This window comes from Stegodyphus dumicola, chromosome 2 (assembly GCF_044657685.1).
Source record: "Stegodyphus dumicola isolate Sdum_Otavi_A_Nest chromosome 2, ASM4465768v1".
NCBI lineage: Eukaryota > Metazoa > Arthropoda > Arachnida > Araneae > Eresidae > Stegodyphus > Stegodyphus dumicola.
In genome coordinates this window covers 190,077,845-190,096,059 of record NC_140769.1, presented here as the reverse complement: position 1 = coordinate 190,096,059, position 18,215 = coordinate 190,077,845, and the positions used below count along the sequence as shown (strand labels likewise).

At 31.3% G+C, this 18,215-nt stretch overlaps 1 protein-coding gene across 1 annotated transcript; it reads left to right on the top strand.

Annotated features, from left to right (window-relative positions):
- On the top strand, positions 1 to 1,698 carry tank (EI24 domain-containing protein tank). Its single transcript, XM_035361591.2, has one exon. The coding sequence runs from the start codon at positions 99 to 101 to the stop codon at positions 999 to 1,001; it is 903 nt and encodes a 300-aa protein (XP_035217482.1). The 5' UTR covers positions 1 to 98; the 3' UTR covers positions 1,002 to 1,698.
- The last annotated feature ends 16,517 nt before the right edge of the window (positions 1,699 to 18,215 follow it).

The following is an 18,215-nucleotide window of genomic DNA, read 5'->3' as shown; positions in this document are numbered from 1 at the left end:
CGTAATTCTTTCCTGTCTTCTGTCCTACTTGCTGTAGTAGAGTGTGGAATAATGCATAAGTTTTTTAGTTGTGTATGTTAGCAATAAAATTCTGAATTATGGAGGCCGCTAAGACTATTATATTTTTAATGTTACGTGGTGTGAAAGATTCTATGTGTAATATTGTAATAGCTTTCTGGAATTTGCGAAAGGGTAGTAAAAATTATTCAACAAAATCTGTTGCAAAGCAGACGAGAGAGGACAAAAGTGGCAATGTTTTGGATATTTTAATGCAGTGTGTTATGTTTGGTGTTTTATTTTGTGCTGCGAATTGGTTATTTGAATATTGCATTCTTAATTTCTCTGGCCGATATTTTGGACTGTTTTTAGATATGGATGAAATTAAAGCGCTATGGTGGTTACCAAAACTTATGTACTTAATGTTCTTCATATGTTGGATTGTGCCGTTATTTTTTATTAGCAGACTATTAAATTATTCTTGGTATCAAGAAATTGCAGATTTAACGTATGAAGATACTCGAATGAAAAAAGAAACCCCTTTTAGCTTTACGTATTCTGTGAGTGATCAAGCGTTAAGTGCTTTCGTTCAACTTTTATTTTTCACACAAGCGTACGTTGTGTACTTGTTACCCATACCTAAAGTACTTCAGTATTTTATATCAAATTTACACATGTCACTTTTATATTCCTTGTATGCTTTTGAATACAAATGGGTACATATGAGATGGCCTCTTAAAAAGCGCCTCTTCTATATTGACGCAAAGTGGCCCTACTTTATAGGGTATGGATTGCCTTTAGCTCTAGTGTCATCATGTGCAAGTTCATATCTTAACAGTGTATGCATATTTTCTGCTTTGTTTCCTATCTATGTTGTAAGCAGTGCTATTACATTTGACAGTGAAGTGCAGAATTACAGTCAGCCTCTTCGGTCATTTACCGTTGTGCATAGGGTAGCAAACGCAGTTTCTGCATTCATCGCAGGACGTGTACATAAAGAATAGATAGCCATATATTTGTATGTTGTATTTAAATTGTCAAGTTTCTCATTATGTATTTTATTACTACATTTTAGCCTAATACGAAAACTCCGGACTGGATTTTTTTTGCCGTTTTTTCTAACTTCTAACTTTAAATTTGTTATTGAAAAAAAATGAAAGTGAAACATTTTTTGAATGTTTTTACATTTGTTTGAAAAGCTATTTTTTTTTTCTGTGAATGTCATGATATAAATTTTAGTAACTATAATTAACTGTATCTTTTTGAGTTGATTTAAAATTCTTCTATATGAAAACAATTCTGTACGCATTGCCATATTTCTATCTGATTACATGTAAATTATAAAATTGCATTCATAATATATATGCTATAAACTTTATTTTTAAAGTTCAGCTTATCACTGTCATCAATGTGTAATCTGATATATTGCAGTATGCACGATCTTAGTTAATAACCTCAGTAATTAAGAACATTTTGTAATAATTAAATATTTAAGCATACTAGAAGTGTTAAATAAACTAGGTTCCTTCATCCTAACTGCAGTACTTTATGAATTACTTTAAAGAAAAACCTTCAAAATTGTGGAAAACCTGTCATATCCTGTAGAAGTTGACTGTTTGTGAAGTATATAATATTATGTAAACATTTATGTGACTATTAACAGTCAAGTAACATGCAATAAAGTATCTGAATTTCTATAAATTTGTCTTTTATGATATAAGCAAAAGTGTAATATTAGTTCTCGCTGTCATTATTTCGAGAAGCAAGTAACTGATATAAAATCTATATTAAACAATTATTTCATTCTCTCATAAAGTGTTCTAGCTTCTACAGTCCTAAAAAAATTGTTTTAACATACTTCGGGTTGGATCCTAGCAGATCCCACACTCTTGGCACCAATGATTTTGGTTATGGCACATATCGATGTGTACATAGACAAAGTCAAGGTAGTGTACGATGCCAAGTTTGTGTAATTCTCTGATGTTTTTTTAAGTGAAAATAGGTCGATGTGTACATGGATACTGAGTTTGTGCAATTCTTTGACTTGTTTGTTATTTTCAAGTTGGCAATTTTGAGAAATGTGCGAAGCAGTGTGCACTTTCCGAGATTTTTTGCCAAGGGTGTGGGCTCTCCTAGTATTTTATCCATATTTTGAAGTAATACGGTGCAAAGTCTGAAATCCCGGGATCCAATATTTGAACCACCATCCAAAAAATGAGTAAATAAACTGATGTAAAAGAATCTAAGCATGAAGAATATTGATTAAAATACCTGCTTCCTTAATGATATGAACCTTGTGTGGGGTAAATGTGATTTTTCTCAACTAACTGATATTCCTGCATGTTGCATTGAAACATAAGTTAGGAACAGTTTCATTGGCACTTTGGCCAATGAAAGGAACCTTGTATTGATGTTAGCCAGGGTCACACTTTCAGGCTTTGAACGGTTGTGGGGGATTATAATTTTCTCTCTGACCTAAACAATAAAGGATATCCTAATGTTGCTTTGTATAAATATCTTACTAGATTTAAATAGATGATCTAAAATTTAGAATTGTTAAAACCCCAGCAGTTCCTAATCTTGGAGTTGTATATAGTATCGGGTCAGTCCATAAATTTTTGCACATTTTTTTGCTAAATTTTTAAATATAAAAAAACACAAATTAACAATTTAATCAATTATATATTTTCCTCCATTATCTACAATGTCTTGCCATCTTACAGGCAGCTTATTTATGCCATTGCTGTACAAAGACTGGTTTTGATATGAAAAACTTGAAAGTTCATTGTGTACATCCTGTTTAAAATTTAATTTTTGGAAGCACTTCCGCAGAGGATCCGTTAAATGTAAACATCGTCAAAATTGGCGATAACAGTTCAAAGTTGGTAACCCGGCGAATTCGGTGGTCGTAGGTAGCAACCTGATTCTTCAAACGCTTAGACAACGAATCTGTTCTCGTATGTTCTGTGCGTGCTCCGTTTTGCCGCTGGCTGGTGGTGCATCACTACCGGATGAGCAGGTGAAATTGCGGTGGAGGGGGGGGCTTATTGATAATTGGTAACACGCCTGTTTAGAGTAGTATGACTGTGTTCTTAATAATTAAAAGACTAAACACTCAGAACCATAGGGTACCCGAGCCCTAAAACATGATTAACGTGGTCCGCAATAATATAAGGTTTTAACTAAAGTTTTTATTTTTATTACTCTTATTTTTATCTAAAATAATAGGAATTACATCACTTTTCATGCTTAAAAATTTGACATATTTTTAATGTATCTTAGCAATTACCTTTCAGAAGATGCTAGGTGTTTATATATGATAGATGATTAGAATGAAATAAAGAAGTAATAATGAATAAAAAAAAGTATTATTGGTTCTCTGAGATGAGATTTAAAAAAAAAAAAAAAAAAAAAATTAGATTTTTTATTGGTCATCAAAGTTAGTAAACCACTGCTTTGAGTAATTAATCAAAGTTTGACTTTTGAAAGATAACAAAATGTATAATGTTCTTATAGTTTTATTTACAATGCTACTCTAAAGGATTTGAATATTATTGAAGATTCTTGGCAATGTCCAGTTTATTGTGAAAAAGACAGTTGTTTCAAAATAAAATATTTTAAGCTATCAGCAAGTAAATTCAAAAAATAACTTTGAAAATTGCTTGCATAAAATGGAAATTTGAAATGTATCATTCTGTAATGAATCCATTAATCAATTATATGTACAGTAGCACTTAACATATGAAACACAATTTTGGGAATATTGACAAGCAAAGCACTTAATGAAAAAGACACTTTTAAATGTACTAAAATATTAGTATCTGTTATGAACAACAGAGAATATATGTAATGAATAATACCATGACCAAATACCTATATAAACAAAACAAAATTAAGTATTCTCATCCTCCACACTTGAAAAAGTAATCCTGCTGTGCAACATTTAATGAATTTCTGATTGCATGATATTGCAAGCATTTTTTTAGATTTTTCCTACTAGTGCTTAAGACCATTGAATACTGGTAGTTTGATGTGTGTTCATATCATGGTTAAAGGGCTGGCTGCATGGTTGATTTTTCTAGTTTTCCTCATATGTAATGCAAATACAAGCCAGTTTCCCTTAGAATGTTCATAAAGGCATCCTTCTTCAGGTTAACAGCTGGTATGCTTTGCCATATTCAAATAACCTAAACTTTCCTTCAGATTATACATTGAAAGGTTATATCTGTAGTAAGCAGGACAATGATCATTCAGCTTCTATCCACGTGGAAGGAGTATATTTAAAACATGTCAGAACCATGGGATTCATAACAAAATCGACCATTAATCTTGAACATTTTATCAACTGTGCCATTTTTCTTACGTTATGGGTTTCACTAACAAGATATTCATACTTTTGTTCAAGTTCACAAGCAGTTCAGCAATACAGTTGCTGGATACTGGTAGTTTGACCCTAGTTTGAATCTTCAGTACTCAAAAGTACTTCAGTACTTGGGCCATCACACTGTCATGGCTCCTAAAGCTATTACTGCTTGGCATAATACAGTCAAAAGTCGTTAATTCGGACACCCATAATCCGGAATGATCTATAATCCGGACCTCAAAGCTACAAACTTTCTGCGCATGCGTCGCGTTTACGCATGCGCACAGGCGTTTATGAGAGCGCGTAAGACTCTTACGGCTGCGAATATGTTTCTGCGCATGCGCGTTTAATGTGTAACGAAGTAATAGGCTAAGCTAAAGTTATCTAATTCAGTTAATGTTGCAGATTGCGTTGTTCCTTAATCTTCGAATTGGATCCGGCTTATTATTTTTTGCAGACTGTTAGAGCAATTTTATAAAAGTAAGCTTGAACTTTTGATTATGTCAAATTGAATTTCCGATATATATTTACTACAAAGCGAAAGTATGTTTTGAAATCCGAAATCTGTTTATCAATTTCACGCTGCTCTGCGGCAGAGGGGGGGGGGGGCAGAAACGTCATTATTAAATTATGATAGATTAGAAAGATTATGTCAAATAGAATTTTTGATATATATTTACTAATATGTAATTTGTATCTACAAAGCGAAAGTATGTTTTGAAATCCGAAATCTGTTTATCAATTTCACGCCGCGGATTGGAAGTTGATCTGTCAGCACTATCCTTATCTTCAGGGCAGATGTTTTTATTTTATTTGGTTTATAATTCCGTACTAAGTGTAGTATTTCATCTCCGTCTTTGATATGATTTAAATCAAGTTCCTCGTCATTATAATTCGCTTCCGATAGTGAAGTAAGTGACCCAGAGGTTATTGAAAACGAAAACATTTCGATTGACAAATTAGTCGGTATTCTCAACACAGCAATTATAGGACTTGGACAGCGGAACTTTGTAACTAAACAAGAAATTATGTCTGTTTAATAGAATTAAAGAGAAAGTATTATCACATGAAACAAAGCAACTTACATTGAAGGAAATGTTTAATAAAGTAAACAAATAAATATTAAGCTTTTTCTTTTTGTAAATTTTGATACCCTTTAGTTCATAATTGTTCTTTATTTCATAAATTACGGTTTCATATTTTTAATTTTGTAATTTCTGCATGCCATCTTACCAGATTTAAACTGATGATCTATAATCCGGAAAAATCGATAATCCGGAATCGCCGAAGTCCCGACGAGTCCGGATTAACGACTTTTGACTGTATAAGCAAAGCATTTACGACTCATTTATGATACAACATTCTGAGAAGTGTTTCATCTGCCTTTCTCATACACCTGAATGCATCATTCAGAAGAAAATGATGTTGCTGCGTTTAATTTCGTCAGGCCTGATGAAAGGTCTAGAATGCTGCAAGTGCTGGTTTTTTCCCACATCTGTTTTAAGGAGAAATAATTTCAGCGATATCCTGGAACTAGAATTATCCTAGTTTACATATGAATTTGTCAACAGCATATGCTATTTCCTAAAAATTAATGAAAATATTGCTTTTTTCATTCTCATTTTAGATATTCTAAAATGCAGTAATGTATACAGCTTTGATTTATGTCCATTTTAAGGTAAATTTGCTGATCATTTCTTATAAATTTCCAAACATCTTTTTAGAGATGGACTTTCTTCTTTCCAAAGTGAAATGTGTGTCAATACAATTTATTTCAAATGACTATGGCATGACATCTAGTCTTCACTTTGGCATTCATGTTTGTTTCATTATTTTACGGAGACATTGCTATTTATTTTTAAGTGTTTTTAATGTGTTATTGAAAATATTTGTAATATACGCATTTACAAAACTTTGCACTGACCAGAGATATAAAGTTAGTCTTCAGTTAAGACTTGTTTAGGATTGTGTAAAGTTGAACAATTACTTTGTTTATATAAGTTGAATAGGAGACTGTTGTTTTATGATTTTTTTTTTTTGTAATGTTGGATAGTTTCCACAGGCTTTGGGAATTTTCTTCATTTGATTATCTCTATGTAGTTGAATAGAAAAATATTTTGAAATTATCAAAATAAATAAGTTATCTGTTTTGGAGATTAATTTTGATAACCAGCATTTTGTAACAGCATCATGTTCTTAGCATATGCTAAGAATATCGTCAAAAAAAGTCAACCAACGTGCGCAGATCAGTGATAAATTTTACTACTTTTTGTTATTCCCATGTATATGTAGTTATATAATGATTTGAACAACTGTAATTTTGGAACACTGAGAAACAACTGCTTCAAGTGATTGTTAGACTGTAACTAAATTACTTCAAGTTGCAAATGTGGTCTCACGGCTTCATAGTTTATATTGCAAGGCATGCTGAAAATTTCTAGTTACATTTGAATTGCATTGAAATCTGTGTTTAAACTCAAAATCAGACTCAAAATGCAGGTTTCTTTTTCAGGCTATCTTCATAACTATTGCATTTTGACATTTAAATTGTTCATATGACAAAGAAATGTGAAAAATGCTAAGTTGAAAACCATGCTGTATCAATATAAATTATATCCTGTGACTAATCACTTACTAGTCCTGTGAAAATTTGCAAATATGACTCTGATTTTTTGTGATTGCTTTCTAAATTAATTGATGCTATATATTTTAAAATTTCACACTTTACAGAACAATGAGTTAATCAGTTGCCAAACTTCTCGAAAACACATCTTGCACTAAGCCATCTTACTTTTGTTTTGTGTAATACAGCACATGCAAGTATTCAGATTTTAAGGACTTAAGTAAATCTCGTAATTCCCTGTGGGTACATCAACAAGATTGAATACTATTCCCAAGCCTCATGGTTACATCAAGCACAGATTTAATGTTCAATGGAAATTTAAACAGACCACTTGAAAATAGTTAAAATTTCCACGTTCAAAAAAAAAAAAAAAAAAAAAAAAAAAAGATTACCTTTCTTCATTTCGTTACATTATCAGTAATTCTCGCTTTCTGGGGAATTTTCAGCGGGAGATCTAAATCTTGTTATACTTATCTGTGTTCATGATGTAACAAAGTCGATGAGCACAGTATACATGTCAATGAAGTGAGATAACAGATATCTATGTGAACTCATGTTATGCACAAATCACGTGATATTCCTTTACGTTTTATTTATACAAATACAGTATACATTGTATAGCCAAAACAAAAATGAATGTATATTTACAATATACATTATGTATTGCATAGTAAAATCCTAAATATATTTTGATAATTTTCTGAATAGAATAATATATATCTGTATAGAAGCTTTAAACAGGTAGCTGTTCACTGGCCATAGTTTGTCCATCCTTGAACTCAACTTTCGGATTTGATAGAGTGAGATTGTGACTACATTTTCAGTAACTTATTTGATAAAATTATGATTTGAAAATTCAAAATAGATTTAAAATCAGAAGATGAATTTAAAAGAAATACTGTGCCTAAATATATTATTAATAATAATTAATGAGCCCACCAGCGGCTGAGCGGTAAAAGATGCTGAACACTGGTAGTTCGATCCTGGGTTCAAGTCCCGGCGAACGGGCTGGCTGCATGTGCGTTTTCGTGATTTCCCCATGTGTAACGTGGATACGAGCCAGTTTCCCTTAAAAAGACCTCTACAGGGCATCCCTCCCTTTCCGTGGAGTGCCTAAGGGCGGAGCACGTAATAAGAAAAAAATAAAAATAATTAATAACAAAAAATTAAGTAATCATATAATAAATATATGCAATATTACACTTACATGATAATTTATACAAAACTATTCCTACATGATTTTTCAATGAAATTTTTTTCTTATTCATTGATCACTCAGCATAGCTCTCCAATAACAATAACCGAACTCAGGTTAGGGTTTGAGGGTTAGTTAAGGAATATTTTGAGTTTAAAATTGCTGGTGGCATGTATCCGTTTGGTTTGGTGTATTTTAATTATGTCAAAGCATGCAAAAAATATCTGCGTAAGAGAAGGTGTGCCTTTGAGGAGAACTTTATAAGGGATTTTTGGCTTTGCATTCCTGTAACATATTGAAGCACTGTGAAAACACCCATGCAATTAGCTGTCTTTTTTTAGATTAGGACCTAAATCAAACTACCAGAATTCAGTCACAGAACATCAGTTGGAAAGTAATGAATCATAGTATGCTTGTTAGAGTTACATGCAAAAAAGTTAAATTCTGCCCTTACTGTTTCTGAGGTTAGCATGATTGTTAATAAAAATAGTGGATATGTTAGTTTTTATTTTATGACACATGCACACACTTATTTATGCATGCATAAGTAAGTCAGAGCAGAATATAATTTATTCCTATACAAACTTTATTTTTTACCTAGTCAAACAGTTGCAATAGTTTATATTTCAATGAAAACATTGTTTATTTCATTTATGTGATGAGAAGTTATTTTCACTCATACTTTGGAAAGCATTTTGAAATTATGTAATGAAGGTACAAGTAGTAAAAGTGCCTTTTTGTTTTTCTTGTGTTTTGACAATTTCCCAAGAAACTGCACTGTTAAAAACAGGAATAATATTTTCTAATTTTATATTCTTAAAGCATATTTAAAGAAAGATATGAATTTCACTAAGTTATTTTTCAACAAATTGATAACTTTGCCATGAAAGACTCATTATTTGCTGTGATCTGCAAATATGATCTGGTTCTGTTTTAAATGGAGAAGACATGTATGTATCACCAAAATAGCTAATGAACAGTCAATTACGATCAACGCATTTCGCGGAAATTCGTTAACAGGCTGTTTTTTTATTACAAACAGGAAATGGCATACTGCAAGACAGAGGGAATATGGAGTTAGGGGATCTATGGGAACATAATATCCAGTCCTTTCATTGCTATTAACGATTTTCAGTTTACGGTTTGTATTACGATTAACCTTTTTAAATATCTTGTAACGTAACTGTACACCGCTAAACTCATGGCCGATTAGCCGTTGACGAGCTTGGCGAGTAAATACGCTTCGCCGCCAACGGATCCTCTCCGGAAGAAAACCCTAATTTTTTTCCCAGTAAAAAATTTTATAAGGCACAAAATAAGTGAAAATCACTTGGGGGCAATATCTGGGGAGTAAGCAGGATGTGGCAAAAGCTCCCAATTAAATTCACTAATTTTTTGCAGCATTGTTTGAGCCGTATGCAGTCTAGCGTTATCATGATGATACAACACTTTCTTGATATTCACCAATCGTGGCCGGATTTTGATCAATTCTGAGTTTAGACGGCAAAGTTGTTCACTATAAACTTCTGAATTAATTGTTTGATTTGCTTCTAACAGTTCAAAACGTCCTGAACGGGGTTCATCATCAATGCTGCTTTTTCCAACTAAACTTATGAACTTAAAATAAATTTTGTGTTTCAATAAATGGATTAAATATGAATTTATTTAACAAAGGGAGCTTAACACCTTTTGAACGGGATTTTTTTAAAAAAAGTTTATTTTTAAGAATATAGTTTGTTTTTCTTTGATGTTTGGACACGTTAAACTTTCATCCTTGCGACTGCTTTTACAAAAAGAATTTTGGAAAATTGATAATATATTGTATTTTTTAATTTTTTTTTTTTTAATGAAGCTTCTGAGTACACTTCTCACATCTCACATCTTTAAAAATGTGATTTTGGCAACAATTTTCCTGTCTTATTGTTGTTGATAGATTTTTGATGAAATTGCATCATTTTGAATAGTTTTATTCTTTTAAAAATATGGGTTTGGCAACAATTTTTCATTGTATTTCTTATGTCACTGTTTTTAAGAGATTGTCATATTTCATCATCATTTATATATATATAATACATTTTTATTGATTTGTTTTTGATAAAGTTTTTCTGCAGAGTAAAATTCTGCATGGAATTTTATGTTTTTTGAGTTGCTTTTATGTTATTTTTTGCTTATTTCACTGTTTGTAGGTTACTGAAAAGTTTTGCATGATTTTTTTTTTTTTCAACGGAAAGTTGGTTAATTTTTTTATTAAGGTAATTAATATTTGTATTAAGGGATATAGCTTATTTCATTGTAATTTTTTCCTCTTGAAAATATAAAATATCATTAATTATACTTTTCTTTTAAGAATTTTTTTTTTTTTTTGGTATTCTTTTATTTTATTTATTACTCATTTCACTGTTTTTAAGATGTTCAAAAGTTTTGAGTGATTTTTTTTAGGAAACAAAGTTCTTAACCTCCATTATACCATTTAAGTTCTTAAGATTTTGCAAAGGGAAGTTGGTTAATTTATTTATTAGGATAACTAATATTTGTATTAAGAGATATTGCTTATTTCATTGTAATTTTGTTATACGTAATAACTTTTTTTTTTATGAAGTAGTTCTGCAGAGTAAAATTCTACGCAGTTTTTAAATTTAACATTTGGTGTTCCCTTCAGCCATTTTTCCAGTACATTTAAAAGCTAGGTGAAGGCTGGCAGCGAAGCTGCTAGTATCACTATAAAAAGAACTAAATAGCAAAATTTCTTATTTAACTGTTCACAAACTTTCAGATCATTTTCAAATAAGGCATATATTCTGAAAGTTAGATTATAATATTTAAATTTTTCATAAAAAGAAACAACTTTCTGTGAATTTTTTACTTTTCATAGTAATGTAATCCATAAAAAGGTAAATGAATCTGGTATGATGAAAGTAATTCTTTGTTGTATGTTCTACTGTGCACAAATCATTGACATACAATCATATTTCCAGAAATTAAATCAGTTAGTATTTTATTTAATTCAATAGTACACTATATTATGTTGGAGTTTGAAACTTATTAACCATTCTTTATTATTTAAGTTAACAATATGTATCAGATGTGCAAGCTCATTTGCTTTAGCTTTTATAATAGGTCTGCTGAACAGTTGGTTTCTTTGCTCATCTAAACTTTAACCTTTTGTGCATAATTATAGAGTTTGGTCTAAATTTTATGGCTGCTGTTCTCATAAATTTTGTCTTAGAAAGTTTTTCTATACTCCGTGATTCCAAGGCAAAATCTTGGTTTCAGAGATTTTAAGTATTATGAGGTAATCTTTAGTTGTTATTTCTGATTTAGATCAGCTATATTGTACTTTTGCTTCAAAGGTTGATGTTTTCATATTTCCCATGTTGAGTCTTATTTTACAAAGCATTGCTATAATGGAACTATCTGGGATAATTTTCTTAGAAAAAGTTTTAATTGCACAAAATGGACTTAAGATCATAGTTAGATAAATTACAGAAACACACATTTATGACTTGATAAGTACTTTTATGGAAAGGACTTTTGTTTTGGAACAACATGTGAACAACATTATGAGAATTCTGCTTGCATACCTAGGTTACCATGTATATTTGCAGGTGCTAGAAGCTGTGGTTTTGATAATTAAGGTGTTAAGGAAAAGCTGTGGTTGTCTTCGAATTCTGTGTTGCACTACTAAATAAGGCAGGTTTGCAGAGAGATCGGTAATAAATTAGACAGCACTATTTATTTTGATCAAGCTTGTAGTATGCACGAATCATTATTGATGAAAATGAGTGGATAGTAATGCCACATATTTTAAAAGCTTTCAAAAACAGACATACCCACTTCCTCCTTAAAAAAAAAAAAAAAAAAAAAAAAAAAAAAAAATCTGGGTGCTGTTTAGATTACTTGAAGTTATAAAAAGAAGTCTATGTTAATAAAATTTAATATTGCTTCATAATTTGAATTGATAAAGATTCAGTGTATCAGTTGTAGTAATTTAATGTAAAAATTTTCAACCTTTGTATGTTTTATATATAGTGTGATCTGTTGGTATTTTAAATTTTAACCTTGTAAAATTTTTACTTTGCTGATATTTATTCTTGAATATATATTTTCATGTGTAAACTATACATCTGAAGGCCAAGTAGGGAATTGTGGTTTACTAAATGTATGACAAAATGCCAACAAGTTTAAGTATTTATTGGCAAATTTTGTTGATTAAATGCAGCTGTTATATAACAAATCTATGATGTTCAATACAGTTAATTACATATATTTATTCTTTGATATATTTTTAGTGCTAATACTCAACTGGTATTTTTTGTACAAAAATGATTTAAGGAGCATGCTAAAATAAGTTTTGTATTTCTGATTCTGTTAATATTAATATAAATTTAAAAAGTAAATTAATTTTTGAAAAATATTATATGTTGAAATATGATTTTTATACTTATCTAGTGTTCCATTAGGGCATTTTCAACAAACTTTTTATTAGACACTGAAGTTTCTTTTTATGAGAATAATTGAAAATATTTGCATGTTTTTATGCTTGGGAAAATTATCATTTAAAAAAAAATTATAATATTTCTGTTTAAGTAACTTTATTAGGAAACAAGTTTAAAAAAAAAATTTTTTTTTTTTGGGGGGGGGGAGTTATTGCAATTGCCTTTTTATGTTGTCGTCTCAGATGTGGTCAAGAAGGGGAGCATGATATTAATTAAGGGGGGAGTAAACGGGTGTGCTAGAAACGGGTTTTTAGTTTTTGAATATCGACATCTCAGGAAATAAATTAAAAAATTTCTTGTGTAATATTTTTCCTCTTCATTTCACAGAGAGCTTAGACCAGAGGTGTTTTCAGTAAAAACTAGAATGAAGCTACATAGAGAGCTCTCATTTGCTCTTTACTGTAAGTCAGTAGTTTACAAAATGTGTACATGGATGTTAGGGTGTTTCATTTTTCAAAAGATGAGAATTTCATATGACTTGGCTTATGCACCGAATCTCAGTGATGTAAAAGCTGTATATCCCAAATTTCAAGAAGATTGGATAGTATTTAGATGTTGCACACATTGATCACTATTATCTCAAACTGGTGAAATTTCTAATATTGAACCGCTTTGTACTAATGGGCTTCTCATGTATTAAAAAATTTCCGTATCTTCAGCTACCATTTAGCGAGCTTGGATGATCAACAGAAGTAAAATGGCAAAGAAAATCCTCCTTTTGGCCATTGGGATAGTAAACTGTTGCTCTCAGTTGCCCATTGGAGTGTTAAAACAGACACTCCAATGACAGACATAGCTGCAATTCTAGTGACTAGTAAAGATTTTGAGCATTTATTTGGCATACTTGTTGCCCTGAAAGGAACTGGTGAGCAGATGGTTGAAACAGTTCTTCGGGAAATGTACCAAATTGGGGTATGTATGTCTTTTGATAATACAGGACTGATCCAAGGGGCATGTACCAGAATTGAAAGGGAATTTGGATGAACATTATTCTGGTTGGCTTGCCGTCATCACACACATGAACTAATACTGAAAGGCATGTTGTGGCATACCATCAAATGGTCCTGACATCCATATTTTTCAGAAGTTCCAAAGTCTGTGGTCTTAGCTTGATAAGAAGTCATGTATGAGAGTGCTGGATGAAGTCCTGTTCATGTTGTTTTAGAAGAAGAATGACTGAAAATGGTTAACTACATCCAAAATATCCCAAAAGATGGAAATCTTCCAAAAGAAGACTAAACAGTTATTACAACTCTCATTCGTGTACCTAGAAGGTTGGTCTTAAAACAACTTAAATTTCAGGATCCCAGAGGGGTCTGCATCAAGCAAGGTGGATGGACGGTAAAGGCAATATATGCACTTAAAATTGTTTTCTTCACTAAACAGTTGAATATTCCTCATTTTCGACAACCGACATTTATCGGAATCCCCCATAAATACTCCTAACTTCTGCCAGCCAATTTTTTAAGTTTCAAAGTATGACTTCTTCATTTACACTGGCCTGGGCCGCATCTACACAATCTTCCTGCAGTCCCTTATCAAGGTATTCCTGCGAAGCACTGTATGTTATGTCTTCCCTAACCGGGATTATTTGAGGTGCCTGTAATAGCGGGATATAATTCCTGCTGAAACAGGCATATCAAAAGTATCAAAGTATCATTTCTTCTAGTTCCTGTTTTCTTGGCTCCTGGGTGTGCAGTTTCCAGCCCCTATTGGAAGACGTTTTGCGATGTGTGCAATCCGGTGATAAGTTCCGTGGTTCCAGTCTACAAGATGACTTTTCTCAAAAGAAGCTACAATGGGAGTGACTGCCGTGGGCGGCATCCATGTTCTTCATGAAGGCAGCATTTAACATAAGTTAGCGGCAATGTTTTTCTAATCTGTGATTCTTCGTGTTTAACTACAGTGAGCGGCGTTAGGCCAGTTTTAAGTGCTCTCAAGGATTTAATTTAATTTTCAGGTGCGTTCTTGACCATTAAGCATGGACTTATTGATAGTGTAGCTAATTTCATTAAAGCCGCATAATTTCTGTTTAGGATATGTTTTTTCACGTATTGAATGCCAGTATTTTGGAGATCAGGTAAAATATTATTTAATATATGAAATTCTTTTGATAATGATTGTTATATTATAATTTCTAAGTTTCTGATATTGTTTAAATTTATTCATTATGTTTTTATTTATATATATTGTTAATAAATTAGTTAAGTTTAAAACCTTTTTATTGTCTTTAATATCTGCACAGCACATAACCTTAGGGAGCTTCTATTGCTACTGCTGCTAAATGTTTAATTTTACAACTTTAAACTTTGCTTTTGCATCAAGAATTTCTGATTCTGGAGCTGCCAAAGGATCTACAAAGTGAAAGCATGTTTCGATCTACCGCTTCCGATAGTGAAGAAAGTGACGGAGAGTTTATTGAAAATGAAAAAATTTCGATTGACAAGTTAGTCGGTATTCTCGACACAGCAATTACAGGATCTGAACAAGAAATTATATCTGTTTATAGAGTTAAAGAGAAAGAAGTACAGTCAAAAGTCGTTAATCCGGACTCGTCGGGACTTCGGCGATTCCGGATTATAGATCATCAGTTTAAATCTCGTAAGATGGCATGCAGAAATTCTAAAATTAAGAATATGAAACCTTAATTTATGAAATAAAGAACAATTCTAATCTAAAGGGTATCAAAATTTACAAAAAAAAAAAAAAAAAAAAAAAAAGCTTAATATTTGTTTACTTTATTAAACATTTCTTTCAATGTAAGTTGTTTTAAGTTGCTTCGTTTTATGTGATAATACTTTCTCTTTAATTCTATAAACAGACACAATTTCTTGTTCAGTTACAAAGTTCTGCTGTTCAAGTCCCGTTAATTGTTGGGCCGAGAATACCGACTAGCTTGTCAATCAAAATTTTTTCGTTTTCACTAACCTCTCTGTCACATTCTTCATGTCTTTATCCATGTTCTGCAGCAATTCCACTTTTTGTTTGATGGACATCGAAACATACTTTCATTTTGTATGATCTTTTGGGAGCTCCAGAATCGGAAATTCTATTTGACATAATCGAAAGTTCAAGTTTACTTTTATAAAATTGCTTTTACTGTCTGCAAAAAAAAAAAAAAAAAAATAATAATAAGCCGGATCCAATTCGAAGATTAAGGAACAACGCAATCATCAACATTAACTGAAATAGATAATTAGATAATTTTAGATTATACTGTCCATTATACATAAAACGCGCACGCGAAAACGTATTCTGCACTTGCACACACGCATATGCGAAGTGGTAAAAGGTCTTACGCGCACGTGTAAACGCCTATGCGCATGTGTCAACGCGGCGCATAAAGTTTTTAGCTTTGAGGTCCGAATTAACGACTTTTGACTGTATTAGCACAAAAATGAAGCAACTTAAACAACATTTACTGAAAGAAATGTTTAATAAAGTAAACAAATAAATTTTAAGCTTTTTTTTTTTTTTTTTTTTGTAAATTTTGATACCTTTTAGATCATAATTGCTCTTTATTTCATAAATTGTAGTATCATATTTTTAATTATATAATTTCTGCATGCGATCTTACCAGATTTAAATTGATGATCTATAATCTGGAATCGCTGAAGTCCCGACGAGTCCGGATTAAAGATTTTGTACTGTATAACTTTAAATCACCAAGACTCGGTGAGTTGATGGCTTTTCAAGGATGGAAAGGCATGCATCAGAAGTTAGAATCAGTTTTTGAGGATTACTTGTAACTAAAATAACATTTTACAGAATCAAAAGAATTGCTGAAATTAATGTTCAGTTTGAAAAATAGAAGTGCACCAGACCATGAGCAATAAAAGCTGCTGAATACTGGTAGTTCAGTCTGGGTTTTGAGTCTCAGCAAACATGCTGGCTGAATAAGCCTTTTTGTGGTTTTCCCCATGCATACTGTGAATATGAGCCAGTTTCCTGTACAAATTCATCTACAGGGCACCATTTTGCCATGTAGTACCTGGTGGTGAACCACATAATAAAACAAAAAGTGTACCAGAACCTTTCTTATTTAGGATTACGATTTATCCCCAAAACTGAGGACCAATACAATTTAAGCTGTGATTTTTTTTTATCTGCACATAAATAATGAAGATGCCAGAGAAATATTTAGAGTTAAAAAAAAAATTCTTTTAAAACTTTGTCTGCTGTATCATAGTAAAGAATTTGAATTTAACATCTGAGAAAACTTATCAACAGAGATCAACCCTGAAAAAAATATTTTGTAAAATTCATTTTTAAACAAGTGGCAGTAGCAATAACAGTTCGTGGAACATTTCCTTTAACATTTATATAGAAATTATTCTAAGATAATACATATCAAAGTTTTTATTATTGTATTTCTTGAAATAAAGAAAGGTTAATATGTAACATAATCTGACAGAGAACATTATGTATTTCTCACAGCAGTCATCTCCCAAGATGACCACCGCAGAAAGTGATTTGTATTTCTGAAAAAGTAATTAAAAATAATTGTTTTACAGTTTGAAACTTCTGACTGCAGACTTACTCTTGAAATAAGAGTTTACTATTACAGTTTTTTTAAGAATTAAAAATATAAGATATTTCTACAAAACTGTTTTTTCTTAAATAAAAATATTATGTAATGTTATCAGATCATAAACTTTAATATAACAGCTGCTATGTGAAAGTTAATTCCAGTTCTAAAAGTTTAATTTTTATTTTTAAGCACTAGAAGTGCTATTAGTGTCGAAAGCACTTTTTCTCTGAATGACTGAAAAGCAATAAGTGCAGTTCTGAAAAATAGTTCTCCAATTTATTCTGATTGTTTGAAATAAAAATGCATTCAAATCATGAGATGCATAATTAAAAATATTAAAATTTTTAAGAAGTGATGCAGGCTTTGGCTCATTAAAATGATTATGTACTTTCTTTTTTATGTTTTTATGATAACTTTTAGGCAGATGGCTGCTTGAATGGCTAGTTTTCAAATACAGTACAAAGTCCATAATCCGGACCTCAAAGCAACAAACTTACCCATGCATGCTTCCAATAGTGAAGAAAGTGACAGAGAAATTACTGAAAACGAAAAAGTTTCGATTGACAAGTTAGTCGGTATTCTCGACACGGCAACTACAGTACTTGAACGGTGGAACTTTGTAACTCAACAAGAAATTATGTCTGTTTATAGATTAAAGAGAAAGTATTAGTACAAAAAACGAAGCAACTTAAACAACTTACATTGAAAGAAATGTTTAATAAACAAATAAATATTAAGCTTTTTTTTTGTAAATTTTGATACCCTTTAGATCATAATTGCTCTTTATTTCATAAATTATGGTTTCATATTTTTAATTGTATAATTCCTGCATGCCATCTTACCAGATTTAAATTGATGATCTATAATCCGGAATCGCATGGCAACCACTAACACTATTGGGAATTTTAAAGATACGTTCTTTTTAATTATGATTTTGCTATTATGTGGAATAAGTTTGAAGAAAGTGTTGCTTAATAATAAACTAAAACAAAACAAAAAATAAAATGTTT